The 18,480-nt window shown below is 37.6% G+C and overlaps 1 protein-coding gene across 3 annotated transcripts in view; it reads right to left on the bottom strand.

Moving 5' to 3' along the window:
• Positions 1-18,480, bottom strand: part of FMNL2 (formin like 2) — a 179,241-nt gene continuing 160,761 nt past the window's right edge. For 2 of the 3 annotated variants that reach the window (XM_063429520.1, XM_063429521.1), the window contains 5 exons: positions 17,347-17,510; positions 16,329-16,430; positions 9,911-10,009; positions 9,179-9,302; positions 1-816 (listed from right to left, as the gene is read on the bottom strand). In XM_063429520.1, the coding sequence (XP_063285590.1) occupies positions 704-816; positions 9,179-9,302; positions 9,911-10,009; positions 16,329-16,430; positions 17,347-17,510 (602 nt within the window). In that variant the 3' untranslated portion in view covers positions 1-703. Of the gene's footprint in view, positions 817-3,956; positions 4,004-9,178; positions 9,303-9,910; positions 10,010-16,328; positions 16,431-17,346; positions 17,511-18,480 lie in introns of all 3 variants that reach the window. The other variant, XM_063429522.1, reaches the window with a different exon arrangement.

Raw genomic sequence — 18,480 nt, 5'->3', positions numbered from 1 at the left:
ATTAATTACTTAGTACTAGTTAATAAGTAATAAAAAATAAAAACATCCTGTCATGTGACTTATGGACAACTTTTGCCCACAAATGATAAACCAATTGGATGGGTATGGAGTAATAGCTAGCATGATTTCGGCAGTTGATTGAGTGTATTTTGGAACACTCCCAGTTCATACAATTATTGAGATGTGTATATTGTTTAAAGGTGCAGGTTCATTTTAAATGTATTCCTTCACACACACCATAAGCCCTTGAGTATTAAAGACCAAATAAGTGCAAACATTTTTGTGAACAGGCCCCTTCGAAAAGTCCACAGCAGGTCGTATACCAGCGTAACTTATTCATAGACTAACGAGAAACCAACATTGCCCATTAATAAATTGCATGTAACAAAAAGTCAAATGTATTTTACATTTTGGTTAAAAATACTGAGTAAAGTATTGGAGTAGAGAATACCCGATCAAATCAAGTCATATTGCTTTGATAATTCTGAACAGGTATTTTAGTTTTAGGCACTTGTTAGCTACAGCTGAATATATATCAGTTCCATTGGAGATCCCAACGCATTTTAACATATGCGCTTTTTTTTTACTTTGAGCCTTGCCGTTCAAAGGTAAAATGCGTTCTTTGCAAAACCTGCAGTCACATGAAGGCAGTAGAGCTCTCTGTCACCCACACTGTCTCTGTTTTACGCTGTATATCTCCAGGTCATATGGGTATTTCAGCACCATTTAAACAGCGCATGTTGTTCTGGTCATCAAAACGTTTTCGCACGCTTCTCCTCACCGCATCGGCTCTTCTGTACGGCTGGCTTCTAAGATCTGCCAGAGGAGAAAAATATTAGTGGATGTTTTGTGTTTTAGTAAATGAAAGAAATAAAGAGATCCTGCTGGCAGCCAATCAAAGCAGCTTGTAAAAAAATTATGATAGAATCGAACGCAGCTTTCACAATACCGTCTTGATTTTTTATTTTTTTTTGTCCCTAAGCAGACTTATTCAGTAAATCGTCAATTATTGGAAATTGACAAAGGAAATAGCCTATCAGAAAAGATGAATGAGTCGGGAGGGTCTATTTTCCTATTTTTGTGTTTTTAGCTTAAAAATCAAAAGTCCTTAAAAATTAAAGCCAATGGACAATTCCAGATCATTTCCTGTTTGTAAAAAAAAAAAAAAAAAACTCAATAAAGTATACTCATCAACAGAATGCTTGTTCTTCAGTAAAAAATGTTTTGCACTAATTTTAGATTAACTGCATTCAGATTACTTTAATTACAAATAATTTTTGACATTGCCAAATTAGATTTTTTTCATATGCTATAGATATGATATATATATTAAAGAAAGAAAAAAAGTAAATATTATAGGTGTTAAATATGATTTGAAGGTGATCTACTTCTTTCGTGACATCAATTGGTCCCAGCAGAACCTTTATGGATGGTGCATCCTTTCTATTCTATATATTAAATGAGAGCAATATTGACAAACAAATTTAAACATTCCCAGTTTTGCTCAACCCTTCTAAGATGCTCCATTATCAGTGTGTCTTTTAACTCTTACACCAACACCAAGAGGAAGTATGTGCAAGTTAATCGCTTTAACAGCAATCATTAGCTTAGTGTATTTACTGTTTATTTAATGCATGATTATATATTTTTTTTGTAATTAAACTCCTATTCTTTTACCCACACCTGGGGTTATTTACTTAGAGGCTCTAATCTCAGTTTGAAGCTCCCAGTAATGTGCGTGTTCCTTTGTTACTGATAAAATAAGTAAAAAGACGTTTTTTAATATATAATTAGTATATAGCCAAGTAAGGTGTCATGTTTCCACAATCCTACTCTTACAGTGAAAGGGACATTTTAATGGAAGCTAAAAAATATTTTAACATCCTTTTGTCAAGATGTCTTCACCACCTTTATTTTAAACGTGAGGTTTGAGCTTTGGGGAATTGGGTGAGCCACAAGGTACCAGTATATCACTGGCCCTTCAAGAATTTGTTTTTTTTTTTTCTGACATTCCATGACATCACTGGTTAAAAGTGTTAAACCGTCAGCAGAATGTAAACCATAAATTGCAGCTGTGATCTGCAGAGTAATAGAGTCCTCAGCTCAACACAATTTTAAATTATTACAATTTTAATTAAAAAATACAGCTATTTTGCTGAAACATATTTTCACAATATTTCTGGCTGTGTTTAAAGGAACACTATAGTGTCAGGAATACAAACACGTATTCCTGACAGTGTAGTCCTGACACTTCAGGTCCCTAGCCGCCCTCTCCATGGAGACTTACCTTTCTGCCACTCTGCACCGGTTCTCACCGCAGCTGGCCCCACATGGCCCTGCCCCTATAGCAGAGATCTTCAATCTTGATGATCTAAGCCACCCTAATATTTTTCCATAGGAAAGCATTGATAGGCTATTGCAAAACACCCATCTCCTTAAAGAGATGCATTGAATTAATGCACCTCTATGGGGAACGTTCAACGCCTTTGTGCAGCACTGAACTAGGAAGTACCTCTAGTGGCTGTCTGAGTGACTGCCGTTAGAGTTGTTCCTAGACAGCAAAGTAAATACCTGCCTTTTTTTCTGAAAGTTCCGTGTTTACAGTGCTAACACTGACGGGACATGCTATAGACACCAGAATCACATTATTAAGCTGTAGTGGGTCTGGTGACTAGAGTGTCCATTTAATGTTAAAGGGGACTCTCCAGTGCCAGGAAAACATATCCATTTTACTGGCACTGCAGGGCCCTGTAGTGCCCCTCTCCCTCCCACCCCCCATCCCCTGTTGCTGAAGGGGTTAAAACCCCTTCAGTGACTTACCTGAATCCACGCTGATGTCCCTTCAGCGCTGGGTCAGGCTCTGCCCACGCTCCTCCCCCGCCGGCTGATGTCGGCGGGGGAGACCTAATGCACATGTGCGGCAATGACCACGCGCATTTGACCTCCTCATAGGAAAGCATTATTCAAATATTCAATGCTTTCCTATGGGGATTTCGGCAATGCTGGAGGTCCTCAAATAGCGTGAAGACGTCCAGCGTTGTTTAAAACACTTTTCGTGTTCTAAGAACACGGAAGTCCCTCTAGTGGCTTACTGATAGACAGCCACTAGAGGAGGACTTAACTCTGCAAGGTAATTATTGCAGTTTATAAAAACTGCAATAATTACACTTGCAGGGTAAAGGGTGATGGGAGTTGGCACCTAGACCACTCCAATGGACAGAAGTGGTCTGGGTGCCTGGAGTGTCCCTTTAAGTAGTTAACCCTGTAAGCATTTTTACGATTACGAATGTTTCCAAGCGATGTGAATGTTTGTAATGTAATTGTTTCTGAGCTTTCTGAATTAATTACTGGTGATATTGATACGATTGTGAAGAAATTATAGATTTTTATGAATGATTCAGTCATTTAATAAAATATACTTTTAAATTGCATCAAGATGACATTTTTACTTTACATATTTGCCACTAAAAAGCAGCTTTTAAAACAATCTGTATGTTTATATGCATAGTTATATGCATAAGTTTTAAATTTACCTACTGAAAATTATTACCTAATTTATTTTTTTTAAGAACCTTTTTAATATGGGGACCATATACAATATTTTGCATCATCTCTCGCCCATCTGTCACTCAAAAACTTAAGAAGAATCCTCTATATGAGGGTTAATTCACTCAATAACGAGTTATTATAATTAACCATGTAGTTTGCAAAAAGTGATCCAAAATTATTTAATTGGATAAAACAACAAACTCAGTGGCCTATAATGATATTTTATGGTTGGTTGCAAATGAAAAAAAAATTGCTGATGTAAATAAATTCCAAAATTTCAATAATTTTGTGATATGACTTATAAGAAACTAGTCTGGCACAAAAAGAGAGAGGAGGAATCAAGTAAAAAATGATGCTTGCCAGCTCTGTGTATCTTCCACCACCGCTGTGCTAGATGAATTCCTTACCCTCGAATGAACATTTGGAAATTTAGTTATATTGTTCTTCTTTAGGGCTAAACAAGAGAAAACACAAAATGATGGTTAAATAAATAAAAGTAATAAATAGATGGTTTGGGAGTGAAGACAATAATAGCTCGGCATTGAGTGCTTCAGGTGTTAGGTGCTAGCGAAGAACGAAAGATAGGACACGGCGGTTGGCAGGGGAGTTAAGCAGAGCGAGGCAGTGGACAAGGTGGCCTTCTGGATACATTCATTATTTTAACTACTGTTCAGAATTGTGAAAGATTGTAAAGGCAAGCTGCTTTGAAGATTGGCCCCAGAAAGATAATTAATGCAGCAATTAACATGAAAGGAAGATTATTATTCAAAAGACATTCGACTTTGCTTTCCGAAATAAACCCATATTAAAAATAAATACATTTTAAAAAAGCACAAAACTCACAAAACACTTAGATACGTGACACTCGGCACAGTGAAATACACTGATCTATGAATGATGTAAAATGATTTGTTGTATGTTGTGAGTTTTGTAGGAAACAAAAAAACAAAACAAAAAAAGGCATTGTAAAATATCACCCACAGTCAGTGAAATATAGATACAACCTCACAGCAGTTTTTTTGCAGTTCCATTACAATAACATTTACTGTTCTACGACAGAACTATCCAACAACGGGACGCAACTGGACGCAAAGCTCAACTTCTTGTTGGTCCTTTGTGTCTGGACTAATCTATGATTTTGCCCCCAAATTAATGGAATGGAATGGTCTACTCTTGCAGATATATTTGTTTCTCCTGATAATCTGGTTAGTTCATGATATAATGTATCATAAAGCTTCTTGGCATTACTATTCTACAACTGCACAACTGGTAACAACATGTTTTAATGCATTTTGTATTTGAATCCATTAGTCTTCTATCCCTTATCTTGGTATGGATTATAGCATACCACTCAGGTGTTCTGATTTAGGAGGGGTAGTCCCTATTTTGGACCCAACTCCCTCTATCTCTCTTTTCTCTCCTAATGTCCCTCTTTTCTAGTAGCTCCATATTGTTGGTGTGTCTGAGAATATAGAACAGAACTCCACAGAAATAATACACACAAGAAATGTGTCTTTAAAAAAAAAAAAAATGTTTTTAAAAATAAGCACATTTAAATCATTGTTCTTGATCTAAATTACATTTTAATTACATAAATTGTTATAAGTAAGTCATCTGCAATGTCTCAGAACAGCCCGCCCCAGCTACATTCCTACTCACACTCTCTTTGTCCAATTGAAATTTGGGAGGTATGCAATAGGATCCATTTATCTATTGCATACATTATGTTCTACACCCCACCTCCTAAGACTGTAAGCTCGTTTGAGCAGGGTCTTCTTCAACCTATTGTTCCTGTAAGTTTTCTTGTAATTGTCCTATTTATAGTTAAATCCCCCCTCGTATAATATTGTAAAGCGCTACGGAATCTGTTGCCGCTATATAAATGGCAATAATAATAATAATGATAATACAGAAACCATATTACAGTGGCAAATAGGTCTGTGATAAACAGGAGCTTATTAAGTGTATATAAATGATGTCAACGAACAAAAAAGCTGCTATAACTATGTGTGGTGCTTCCCAAAACACCACGACCCAATCGGTGAAAACAAAATGTGTAGTGAATCGTGAAATACCACAAACTACAGTGGAGCGCTGAGTGTTAATAGGTTAGCACAGCACTCACCCTTCCTCAATTAAGATATGGAGTTAATAACCACAAAAAAAAGGACATTTATAGTGTAATATTGTAAGGTTTCTCACTCCAACGCTTTGTATTTCAGATACCTCATAATATTACACTATATATATTTTTGTTGTTATTACCTTCATCTCTCCATTGAGGAAGGGTGAGTGCTGTACTAACCTATTAACACTCAGGCCTCCACTGTAGTTGTGGTATTTCACTATCTTCTACAAATTGTTTTTTCACAGGAACCATATTGTCTTGGAACTGTAAAATGTGAAAAGAAGAAACTCATGCGCAGAATCCAGAATGTTCATGCAAATAGACGTCATGCAGGTGGGAGTTAGAAAGATAATGAAGACACTTCAATAATAAACAATCATGATCTGGTAATTAAAAAAAGGTGAGCAGAACAATTTAAAATAACAAAATTAAAAGATCCTTCAAAACCTTTTAAGTGCTAGAACAGTTTACAAAAAAAGATTCAGCCCTACAGATCTCAGGACTCAAATTTTGCTGTATAATTATATGTATTTATACTCTGGACACTTCCAACTTTTACGACTAGAGTGCTCCACCACCATTGCGATGTATAGGATTTATTAATTATTTATCAATACTACACTTTAAAGACCTGTTCGTTAATAAAATGTTATGCAAAACAATATAACTCAGTTAATACAAGCCATAGCAACTAAGAAAAATGCTCATTTAATGCACAGGACAAAATGCTTCACTTTGAGGTCCATAGTGTTCCAAACAGTTAGGCAGAGCAACTGCTGTATACAAGGTAACAAATGCTTTGAACATGGTCTACTGAATGGAACTTACACACATGTAGATGTCCTTCTTCTATTTAACGGAACACAATAGTGTAGAGAAAGCTAGGGGTATGAGTATAATTTACAAGACCTGATAACAATCTTGAAAAAGTAGACCAATGACTGCTGGAATGTTATGGTTGGTCTTACTGCGGGCACTGGTACTGCGGGGTAGAAATAACATAACGACCAGCCTTAGTAAATCTTGTGTTTTCTTCATCTGAATATTCTGGCACTCAAAGGTTTATGAAGGTCATAACCCATACTTAATTACAAAGCTGCATAAAAAAAGGCATGTGAAATGCCACAGAAGTAGTATTTGGTGACATAGCACACTTCCTTTTCCATGGGGAACACTAGACGTTTTGTGATCTTAGCAAATGAGGATGGCCAAATGTCTCATGCAGAACCTGTGAATACTAACTATGCTGAGGGATCACATATGCACCGGATATTCATGGCATGCAATGAGAAGTGACAAATAATAAAACTCTGTGCGGACAACAGGCAATATAATCCACTCAGATAGTTGTGGTCATTCCGAAACATGGAGACGTATTTTGAAAAACCTACAGCAACCTTTTAAGAGCATCAGGTGTGAAAGAGTAATATTTTAATAATGGAATTCCTCAGTGAGAACTGGGTCGCAGAAAAACCGTGAGCCACGCTTGGCTGTTCGTGCGGTAAAGGGCACTGTCTTCAGCACTGCATAGAAAATAACAGCCAGAGAAGACAAACAAAGACAGTAAAAAGCAAGGATGTATTGTGTTAGTACAATTGTTAGTGTTCTGTTGACGTTATTTTCGGTTGGCTTTAAACAGTTCAAAATAAATAAACAACTAATTTGGTCATTACTTCAAATATTTAAGCAACTGCTATAACATAATTAAAATTCCAAAATCTTGGGGGGGTGGGGGGGATGGAGTAGAACAAATGATTTAATTCAGAAAAATGTAGAACCCTATTGGCTACAACAATGACAGTTATTCTTACAATATACCGGTAGCTATACAATATTTACACAACCATGCGTGTAGAAAATGACTGAAGGTATATTTATCATGTATACGGATCCACCACATGTTTTGATGATATAATTGTTGAGGACTATTACGTATTGTAGAAATTGACCCAATATTTTCTAGGGGATATGTTTACAATAAAATTAAATCAACTTTCAAAATAATTTTGTGTGCTTGGTTGGAGCAACCTTTTCTTTGAAAAGCTACACTTTATTTAAAGCCACCGCAGCAGTTAATTTCAAACAAATGTTGGCTGTAGATGGAATTTTAGTTACTGGCAGAAGACGAGTATTAGATATTTGTGTTGTCTTTCATGGTACATTCAGAAACAGTTATGATCAGTCAAATAGCTCAAAAGTAAATTATTACATATCTTCAGTACTGCACAGTGATGGGAATTCATTTACTATAACTTTACATTAATGATTTGAACTGCACAGTATTATATCCCTAAACTTAAATATTGCACCTTTTAAAGAAATCACATTTATAAGAAATGGATAAAGAGTATTTAATAAGCTAGCACAAATTGCTAAAATTTTACAAAGACGATAATATTATTATTTAAAAACAAAATTATTACTTATGTAAAAAAAATAATAATAATAATATTTGAAAAATTGACAATGACATTTTGACAGTAGCAAAAGTGCAGGCATTTACATATTTATTCTTAAAATACTCATCATCTAGTGGGTTACAAACAATGTTTAATGGTGCAGTCAGTTTAAATTGTTGCTACTTTTTCTGCGTTTATGATTTTGCAGAGAAAAGGGCAGAATAAGCGCTACACTAACATGTTCATATCTGCATGCGAATGTTCCATTTGGAAAACAACATATCCGTTAGAATCTTATGGCATATTTACTTAAAGGCATATTTAGCATTATAAGGCAGTTATGGTCTTCTTGGTTAGGAAAAGCGAAGTTATACAAGGCATATTGGAAGCTGCAAATTTTACTACGAGCTAGCATAGAATATAGCAATCGCTGTCAGTGCTTAGAAGGATAGATTATGTTCCAATTTCCAAACCTCAGAAGCACTGAAATGCTCATCAACTGCTCTCTAAGGATAGAGGCTAAGAGAAGCGTAGGAAGCAAATAATTCAGAAACAAAAAAGTACCTTAGAAGAATACTCGGTGCATGGAAAAAGCTGGCATTGAGCAGGGGTAGGTCATTTAATAACCCATGTGGATAAAAAATTGCATATTGACAGTAAAAGTAAAATCGGATTTCTATGTTTACGGAGAAAAAAACCCTCTGGGTGTCCGCTAAATCTGTGCACCTGCAGAGCATCAAGAACCCACTTGCATGGCTACAGAACATTCCGAACGTTCTTGCAGGAGAAAGTTCTATGATTCGCTCAGTTACATTAAACTATGGAGCTGTGCATTTTTTATCATTAGTTTTTTTCTGGAATAACCAAACGTTTTTTGTTTTTTCAAGATTATCCCTTTACATTTTTAATAGCTGTACCTTTTCTTTATATGCAGTATTATGTTGTTTTTTTTTTTGTTTTTTTTATTTTATATAAATTTGTCCCACAGTTGAAACAATCCCTATGTTCATAGTGAAAGCAATATTTAATAGTGTCCGAAGTGTACATAACGTAATATTTAAGGTAGATGCTAATTTTCCCAGGTGGGAGAGAGAAGTTGTACCTGTAATGATATCTTCAATAGCGCCATCTTTTCCCTCGTATACATGTCTACTGTCCTTAACTTGTCGCCTTCTTAACTCTGCAATTAATTCTTGTTGCTGCCTTTTGGATTTATGGGACGGTGACTGCAATAAAGTAACAAGGAGAGTAAATGTCATAGAATAGCATCTTTAAAAAGACAATTATACGTAATGTTTACGAACCCCTTAACGGAACACTCAATCACCAAGAAAACTGTGGGGCCGGGTTATTAACTAGAGTGAGAATTCAGAGTGAATTCAATGGGAAATTCAAATCCGAGGCCAGAGTAACCGAATTGAAAGCACAGTTGACTAATATTTCCAGTTCGTCTATTTTAACTTTAAATTTGAAATTTACTTTCAATTCTAACTTTACTTAGAAAAAAAACCTGAAAATAACAGAATGGAAAAATAAATCTCCAACTCGGATATTTTTCCCACCGCAGCAGTTGCATTTCCCTTCTCGGTGAGTGAAGAAACCCCAATATTCCGTTTCCCAATTTTCGTAAAATTGCAGATATTGGTGCATTGCATTTCCACAAATTCTCACAATGGGCGAATATAAATTGTTTAATTTGTTGTCATTTTAAGACACAAACAATAGGTGAAGAACACCACAATTCAATCGAAACTTGAGCAAATTGGATTGAATTTACTAGACTCCAGTGTCTTTTGTCCAACACCATACATTTCGGAGCTGGAAGTATAATAACCTTTTGATCCTGTTGATCCATCATTGCCTCCTGTTCGAGAAGTTTTTCCATCAGTGCTTGTTCCTGCTTTTTCCTCAGTTCATTTTCCTCATCAGCGAGCTGCACAACGAAACATGTCAGTAAGTAAATGGCAAATCAGTCACTAAAGACACTAAGATTAAAGGAAACCCGTGTGTGATAAAGCATTTCTTGTGATTCACGAAAACTTATCGTCAACCTCTGCAGTGTTTGGATTATTGCAGTATAGACAGTCAGTCTCTGCAGTGTTTGGATTATTACAGTATAGACAGTCAGTCCCTGCAGTGTTTGGATTATTGCAGTATAGACAGTCAGTCTCTGCAGTGTTTGGATTATTACAGTATAGACAGTCAGTCTCTGCAGTGTTTGGATTATCGCAGTATAGACAGTCAGTCTCTGCGGTGTTTGGATTATTGCAGTATAGACAGTCAGTCTCTGCTGTTTGGATTATTGCAGTATAGACAGTCAGTCTCTGCGGTGTTTGGATTATCGCAGTATAGACAGTCAGTCTCTGCAGTGTTTGGATTATTGCAGTATAGACAGTCAGTCTCTGGGGTGTTTGGATTATTGCAGTTTAGACAGTCAGTCTCTGCGGTGTTTGGATTATTGCAGTATAGACAGTCAGTCTCTGCAGTGTTTGGATTATTGCAGTATAGACAGTCAGTCTCTGCAGTGTTTGGATTATTACAGTATAGACAGTCAGTCTCTGCGGTGTTTGGATTATTGCAGTATAGACAGTCAGTCTCTGCAGTGTTTGGATTATTACAGTATAGACAGTCAGTCTCTGCAGTGTTTGGATTATCGCAGTATAGACAGTCAGTCTCTGCGGTGTTTGGATTATTGCAGTATAGACAGTCAGTCTCTGCAGTGTTTGGATTATTACAGTATAGACAGTCAGTCTCTGCAGTGTTTGGATTATTGCAGTATAGACAGTCAGTCTCTGCAGTGTTTGGATTATTGCAGTATAGACAGTCAGTCTCTGCGGTGTTTGGATTATTGCAGTATAGACAGTCAGTCTCTGCAGTGTTTGGATTATTACAGTATAGACAGTCAGTCCCTGCAGTGTTTGGATTATTACAGTATAGACAGTCAGTCTCTGCGGTGTTTGGATTATTGCAGTATAGACAGTCAGTCTCTGCAGTGTTTGGATTATTACAGTATAGACAGTCAGTCTCTGCAGTGTTTGGATTATCGCAGTATAGACAGTCAGTCTCTGCGGTGTTTGGATTATTGCAGTATAGACAGTCAGTCTCTGCTGTTTGGATTATTACAGTATAGACAGTCAGTCTCTGCAGTGTTTGGATTATTGCAGTATAGACAGTCAGTCTCTGCGGTGTTTGGATTATCGCAGTATAGACAGTCAGTCTCTGCAGTGTTTGGATTATTGCAGTATAGACAGTCAGTCTCTGCGGTGTTTGGATTATTGCAGTATAGACAGTCAGTCTCTGCAGTGTTTGGATTATTACAGTATAGACAGTCAGTCCCTGCAGTGTTTGGATTATTACAGTATAGACAGTCAGTCTCTGCGGTGTTTGGATTATTGCAGTATAGACAGTCAGTCTCTGCAGTGTTTGGATTATTACAGTATAGACAGTCAGTCTCTGCAGTGTTTGGATTATCGCAGTATAGACAGTCAGTCTCTGCGGTGTTTGGATTATTGCAGTATAGACAGTCAGTCTCTGCTGTTTGGATTATTACAGTATAGACAGTCAGTCTCTGCAGTGTTTGGATTATTGCAGTATAGACAGTCAGTCTCTGCGGTGTTTGGATTATCGCAGTATAGACAGTCAGTCTCTGCAGTGTTTGGATTATTGCAGTATAGACAGTCAGTCTCTGCGGTGTTTGGATTATTACAGTATAGACAGTCAGTCTCTGCAGTGTTTGGATTATTGCAGTATAGACAGTCAGTCTCTGCGGTGTTTGGATTATCGCAGTATAGACAGTCAGTCTCTGCAGTGTTTGGATTATTGCAGTATAGACAGTCAGTCTCTGGGGTGTTTGGATTATTGCAGTATAGACAGTCAGTCTCTGGGGTGTTTGGATTATTGCAGTATAGACAGTCAGTCTCTGCAGTGTTTGGATTATTGCAGTATAGACAGTCAGTCTCTGCAGTGTTTGGATTATTACAGTATAGACAGTCAGTCTCTGCGGTGTTTGGATTATTGCAGTATAGACAGTCAGTCTCTGCAGTGTTTGGATTATTACAGTATAGACAGTCAGTCTCTGCAGTGTTTGGATTATCGCAGTATAGACAGTCAGTCTCTGCGGTGTTTGGATTATTGCAGTATAGACAGTCAGTCTCTGCAGTGTTTGGATTATTACAGTATAGACAGTCAGTCTCTGCAGTGTTTGGATTATTGCAGTATAGACAGTCAGTCTCTGCAGTGTTTGGATTATTGCAGTATAGACAGTCAGTCTCTGCGGTGTTTGGATTATTGCAGTATAGACAGTCAGTCTCTGCAGTGTTTGGATTATTACAGTATAGACAGTCAGTCCCTGCAGTGTTTGGATTATTACAGTATAGACAGTCAGTCCCTGCAGTGTTTGGATTATTACAGTATAGACAGTCAGTCCCTGCAGTGTTTGGATTATTACAGTATAGACAGTCAGTCTCTGCGGTGTTTGGATTATTGCAGTATAGACAGTCAGTCTCTGCGGTGTTTGGATTATTGCAGTATAGACAGTCAGTCTCTGCAGTGTTTGGATTATTGCAGTATAGACAGTCAGTCTCTGCAGTGTTTGGATTATTGCAGTATAGACAGTCAGTCTCTGCAGTGTTTGGATTATTACAGTATAGACAGTCAGTCTCTGCAGTGTTTGGATTATTGCAGTATAGACAGTCAGTCTCTGCAGTGTTTGGATTATTACAGTATAGACAGTCAGTCTCTGCAGTGTTTGGATTATTGCAGTATAGACAGTCAGTCTCTGCAGTGTTTGGATTATTGCAGTATAGACAGTCAGTCTCTGCGGTGTTTGGATTATTGCAGTATAGACAGTCAGTCTCTGCGGTGTTTGGATTATTGCAGTATAGACAGTCAGTCTCTGCAGTGTTTTGATTATTACAGTATAGACAGTCAGTCTCTGCAGTGTTTGGATTATTGCAGTATAGACAGTCAGTCTCTGCAGTGTTTGGATTATTGCAGTATAGACAGTCAGTCTCTGCGGTGTTTGGATTATTGCAGTATAGACAGTCAGTCTCTGCAGTGTTTGGATTATTACAGTATAGACAGTCAGTCCCTGCAGTGTTTGGATTATTACAGTATAGACAGTCAGTCTCTGCGGTGTTTGGATTATTGCAGTATAGACAGTCAGTCTCTGCGGTGTTTGGATTATTGCAGTATAGACAGTCAGTCCCTGCAGTGTTTGGATTATTACAGTATAGACAGTCAGTCCCTGCAGTGTTTGGATTATTACAGTATAGACAGTCAGTCCCTGCAGTGTTTGGATTATTACAGTATAGACAGTCAGTCCCTGCAGTGTTTGGATTATTACAGTATAGACAGTCAGTCTCTGCGGTGTTTGGATTATTGCAGTATAGACAGTCAGTCTCTGCGGTGTTTGGATTATTGCAGTATAGACAGTCAGTCTCTGCAGTGTTTGGATTATTGCAGTATAGACAGTCAGTCTCTGCAGTGTTTGGATTATTGCAGTATAGACAGTCAGTCTCTGCAGTGTTTGGATTATTACAGTATAGACAGTCAGTCTCTGCAGTGTTTGGATTATTGCAGTATAGACAGTCAGTCTCTGCAGTGTTTGGATTATTACAGTATAGACAGTCAGTCTCTGCAGTGTTTGGATTATTGCAGTATAGACAGTCAGTCTCTGCAGTGTTTGGATTATTGCAGTATAGACAGTCAGTCTCTGCGGTGTTTGGATTATTGCAGTATAGACAGTCAGTCTCTGCGGTGTTTGGATTATTGCAGTATAGACAGTCAGTCTCTGCAGTGTTTTGATTATTGCAGTATAGACAGTCAGTCTCTGCAGTGTTTGGATTATTGCAGTATAGACAGTCAGTCTCTGCAGTGTTTGGATTATTGCAGTATAGACAGTCAGTCTCTGCAGTGTTTGGATTATTACAGTATAGACAGTCAGTCTCTGCAGTGTTTGGATTATTACAGTATAGACAGTCAGTCCCTGCAGTGTTTGGATTATTACAGTATAGACAGTCAGTCCCTGCAGTGTTTGGATTATTACAGTATAGACAGTCAGTCTCTGCAATGTTTGGATTATTACAGTATAGACAGTCAGTCTCTGCAGTGTTTGGATTATTGCAGTATAGACAGTCAGTCTCTGCAGTGTTTGGATTATTGCAGTATAGACAGTCAGTCTCTGCAGTGTTTGGATTATTGCAGTATAGACAGTCAGTCTCTGCAGTGTTTGGATTATTGCAGTATAGACAGTCAGTCTCTGCAGTGTTTGGATTATTGCAGTATAGACAGTCAGTCTCTGCAGTGTTTGGATTATTGCAGTATAGACAGTCAGTCTCTGCAGTGTTTGGATTATTGCAGTATAGACAGTCAGTCTCTGCAGTGTTTGGATTATTGCAGTATAGACAGTCAGTCTCTGCAGTGTTTGGATTATTACAGTATAGACAGTCAGTCTCTGCAGTGTTTGGATTATTACAGTATAGACAGTCAGTCTCTGCAGTGTTTGGATTATTGCAGTATAGACAGTCAGTCTCTGCAGTGTTTGGATTATTGCAGTATAGACAGTCAGTCTCTGCAGTGTTTGGATTATTGCAGTATAGACAGTCAGTCTCTGCAGTGTTTGGATTATTGCAGTATAGACAGTCAGTCTCTGCAGTGTTTGGATTATTGCAGTATAGACAGTCAGTCTCTGCAGTGTTTGGATTATTGCAGTATAGACAGTCAGTCTCTGCAGTGTTTGGATTATTGCAGTATAGACAGTCAGTCTCTGCAGTGTTTGGATTATTACAGTATAGACAGTCAGTCTCTGCAGTGTTTGGATTATTGCAGTATAGACAGTCAGTCTCTGCAGTGTTTGGATTATTACAGTATAGACAGTCAGTCTCTGCAGTGTTTGGATTATTGCAGTATAGACAGTCAGTCTCTGCAGTGTTTGGATTATTGCAGTATAGTCAGTCAGTCTCTGCGGTGTTTGGATTATTGCAGTATAGACAGTCAGTCTCTGCAGTGTTTGGATTATTGCAGTATAGACAGTCAGTCTCTGCAGTGTTTTGATTATTGCAGTATAGACAGTCAGTCTCTGCGGTGTTTGGATTATTACAGTATAGACAGTCAGTCTCTGCAGTGTTTGGATTATTGCAGTATAGACAGTCAGTCTCTGCGGTGTTTGGATTATTGCAGTATAGACAGTCAGTCTCTGCGGTGTTTAGATTATTGCAGTATAGACAGTCAGTCTCTGCAGTGTTTGGATTATTGCAGTATAGACAGTCAGTCTCTGCAGTGTTTGGATTATTACAGTATAGACAGTCAGTCTCTGCGGTGTTTGGATTATTACAGTATAGACAGTCAGTCTCTGCAGTGTTTGGATTATTACAGTATAGACAGTCAGTCCCTGCAGTGTTTGGATTATTACAGTATAGACAGTCAGTCCCTGCAGTGTTTGGATTATTACAGTATAGACAGTCAGTCTCTGCAGTGTTTGGATTATTACAGTATAGACAGTCAGTCTCTGCAGTGTTTGGATTATTGCAGTATAGACAGTCAGTCTCTGCAGTGTTTGGATTATTGCAGTATAGACAGTCAGTCTCTGCAGTGTTTGGATTATTGCAGTATAGACAGTCAGTCTCTGCAGTGTTTGGATTATTGCAGTATAGACAGTCAGTCTCTGCAGTGTTTGGATTATTGCAGTATAGACAGTCAGTCTCTGCAGTGTTTGGATTATTGCAGTATAGACAGTCAGTCTCTGCAGTGTTTGGATTATTACAGTATAGACAGTCAGTCTCTGCTGTTTGGATTATTACAGTATAGACAGTCAGTCTCTGCAGTGTTTGGATTATTGCAGTATAGACAGTCAGTCTCTGCAGTGTTTGGATTGTTGCAGTATAGACAGTCAGTCTCTGAAGTGTTTGGATTATTGCAGTATAGACAGTCAGTCTCTGCGGTGTTTGGATTATTGCAGTATAGACAGTCAGTCTCTGCAGTGTTTGGATTATTGCAGTATAGACAGTCAGTCTCTGCAGTGTTTGGATTGTTGCAGTATAGACAGTCAGTCTCTGAAGTGTTTGGATTATTGCAGTATAGACAGTCAGTCTCTGCGGTGTTTGGATTATTGCAGTATAGACAGTCAGTCTCTGCAGTGTTTGGGTTATTGCAGTATATGAAACCAGCCTCTGCAGTTTCTTGATGGGAATGGGAGCATAAAATAAACTTGTGTGTATGTATTCTATAATTTAAAAAGCAGCGCTATATCCAACCTTGTAGGCTTTCACAAATCTGACGAAGACTGGAAAGAAAACCGATGGTGGAGTTGTTTTAGGATTCTCACCAAAATACTTCACTGCATCATCAAAGGCATCCTGGAAGAACAACAAGTGTTATTCCAGATCAATAAAACACATTACTAACACCTCAATTTAATAAGATATCCAAATGATTCAATACTATTAGAGAAACCTTCCAAATAATTTATCTACAACAATTCCCATAGACTTCAATAATGACTTCTGCAGATAAATCATTTGGAACGTTTTCTTTATTTAGGATAGCTTATTAAATCCTAAATAAATAAACATATGTGCACTGCATTGCAATTAAAAGTTGGCTATTAATGTTAAATCTTGAGGTCTTTATGGCTTTGATTACTTTGTAAACTTTGCAAATTGATATTTTGCTTTGTCCAAATCCTTGTCCCTGTTAAGAATACAACAGTTCTTCCTATACAGTGACCTCCTGGCCAGGCCACGGCAGTATATATCACAGTTAGAGTCACAGTGGCATCTAAGTGACTTTACAAATATGCCAGGCCATCTAACCAATAAAAACAATGCATTGTTTCCCTGGGCTCCTAGTGGACGGTCCTACAAATTGTATCTTAGGCTCTTCAGAAGTGACAATATGTATTTGTATCTTACATCATAAATTTGTAGAAACCACTTACCCACAAACCAACAACCAGGGGTCAAAAAACAACATTCTGATGATACATATATTTATTCATTCTCTGCATATTATTTACTCCATTATATATAAAAATGACATCAACAGCGACTACGGCCTGTTTTTCCAATGGATTCCAGAAATGAAGGCAACACAAAAAACAAGATGAAAGGGTTCAACGCAAATGTTCATAGCAATTCACTAACATTGAGACTTACACTCACCATGGTGTGTTACATTTAGACAACATGCCAATCATTGTAATAGGAAGCATTAGTTTGGCTTTCATGCTGCCAAAATGTGTACTGATGTTTATATAAGCCGACAAAAATATACCTGGGCAATTTTTGCATCGTCCTGCAATTTTTTGAGTCTCCCTTCGTTGAGATGAATGAATTCTTTCAACATGATATTGTGGTCATGCATTGTAAATTCTCTCTTTGTTAAATCCATCCCCCTCTGCAACTCTTTCACATCCAAGAGGACATTTTCTAAAGAAACTGGAAAAAAATAAGACATTTTTAAACACGAGCAGTTAAGACAAACGAAAAGGTTAAAAGGTATAAATCAGCTAACGGCAAAACATACATATTTGTTTTTTTTTCCCCCCATGGATAATTCTGCATTACCGAAATAAGACCAGCAGGGGGCACTCGAGTTACATGCTACATTTATATCGTACCATGTAACAAAGCATTGTAATTTTAAAGTACTTTAATCAGCATGAAATGTAGATGACAAAGTCATCTTCAGGTTAAGTAATAAAATGTAAAATATACAGAATGCTGGTGACACGGATAGCAAATTTATAGCTTAAACTGAATACCAGAAGTCTGTTATCTCCATTAAAATGGCCGCCTCGGGGAATAGGGTGTATTTTTCTGATGCTCAGTCTGATAGCTCACAATCTATAAAATGTGACTGTGTTTGCATTTGCCACTTTTATTACTGAGGGAGGAGAACGATGAACATATTTTAAGTGTAGGCCCACAGTATACAAGTAATGTCTAAAAATTCCAAGCAGAAATGGAACCGTGAAACAATACTGTTACGAGACATTTTTAGTTTTAGAACCCATCTATAATGTTGTATTTTCTGTGAGGTGACTTCTTCGCGCGGGCTGTAACCATTAAACATTTCATGTGAACAATGGACATTAAGTGTGCATAGAATTGGGTCCTTTTCACACAGAAGCAAGTTATTGTAAATGAGACCCATATGCAAGTCTATTAAACAGGGAAAATGGATAACTGTCCCTTTCCAAACCCCGCCTCAGGTCCCCTTTTGCACAGTAGGCTTACTATGGTTCTCTACAAAACCGCACACACGTGCATCTTTTGCAGCAGGCAGACATTTTTTGTTTTGCATGACAACTTAAAAGGAAAAACGATACCAAAATTAACTTACGGGAACCGAGAGGTTTTGCTCTACAGAAACTCGAGAAGTGAAAATCCACACTTGCAATTTGCA

The sequence above is a fragment of the Pelobates fuscus genome, chromosome 8 (genome assembly GCF_036172605.1).
Source record: "Pelobates fuscus isolate aPelFus1 chromosome 8, aPelFus1.pri, whole genome shotgun sequence".
NCBI lineage: Eukaryota > Metazoa > Chordata > Amphibia > Anura > Pelobatidae > Pelobates > Pelobates fuscus.
This window is presented reverse-complemented; position numbering and strand designations above follow the sequence as displayed.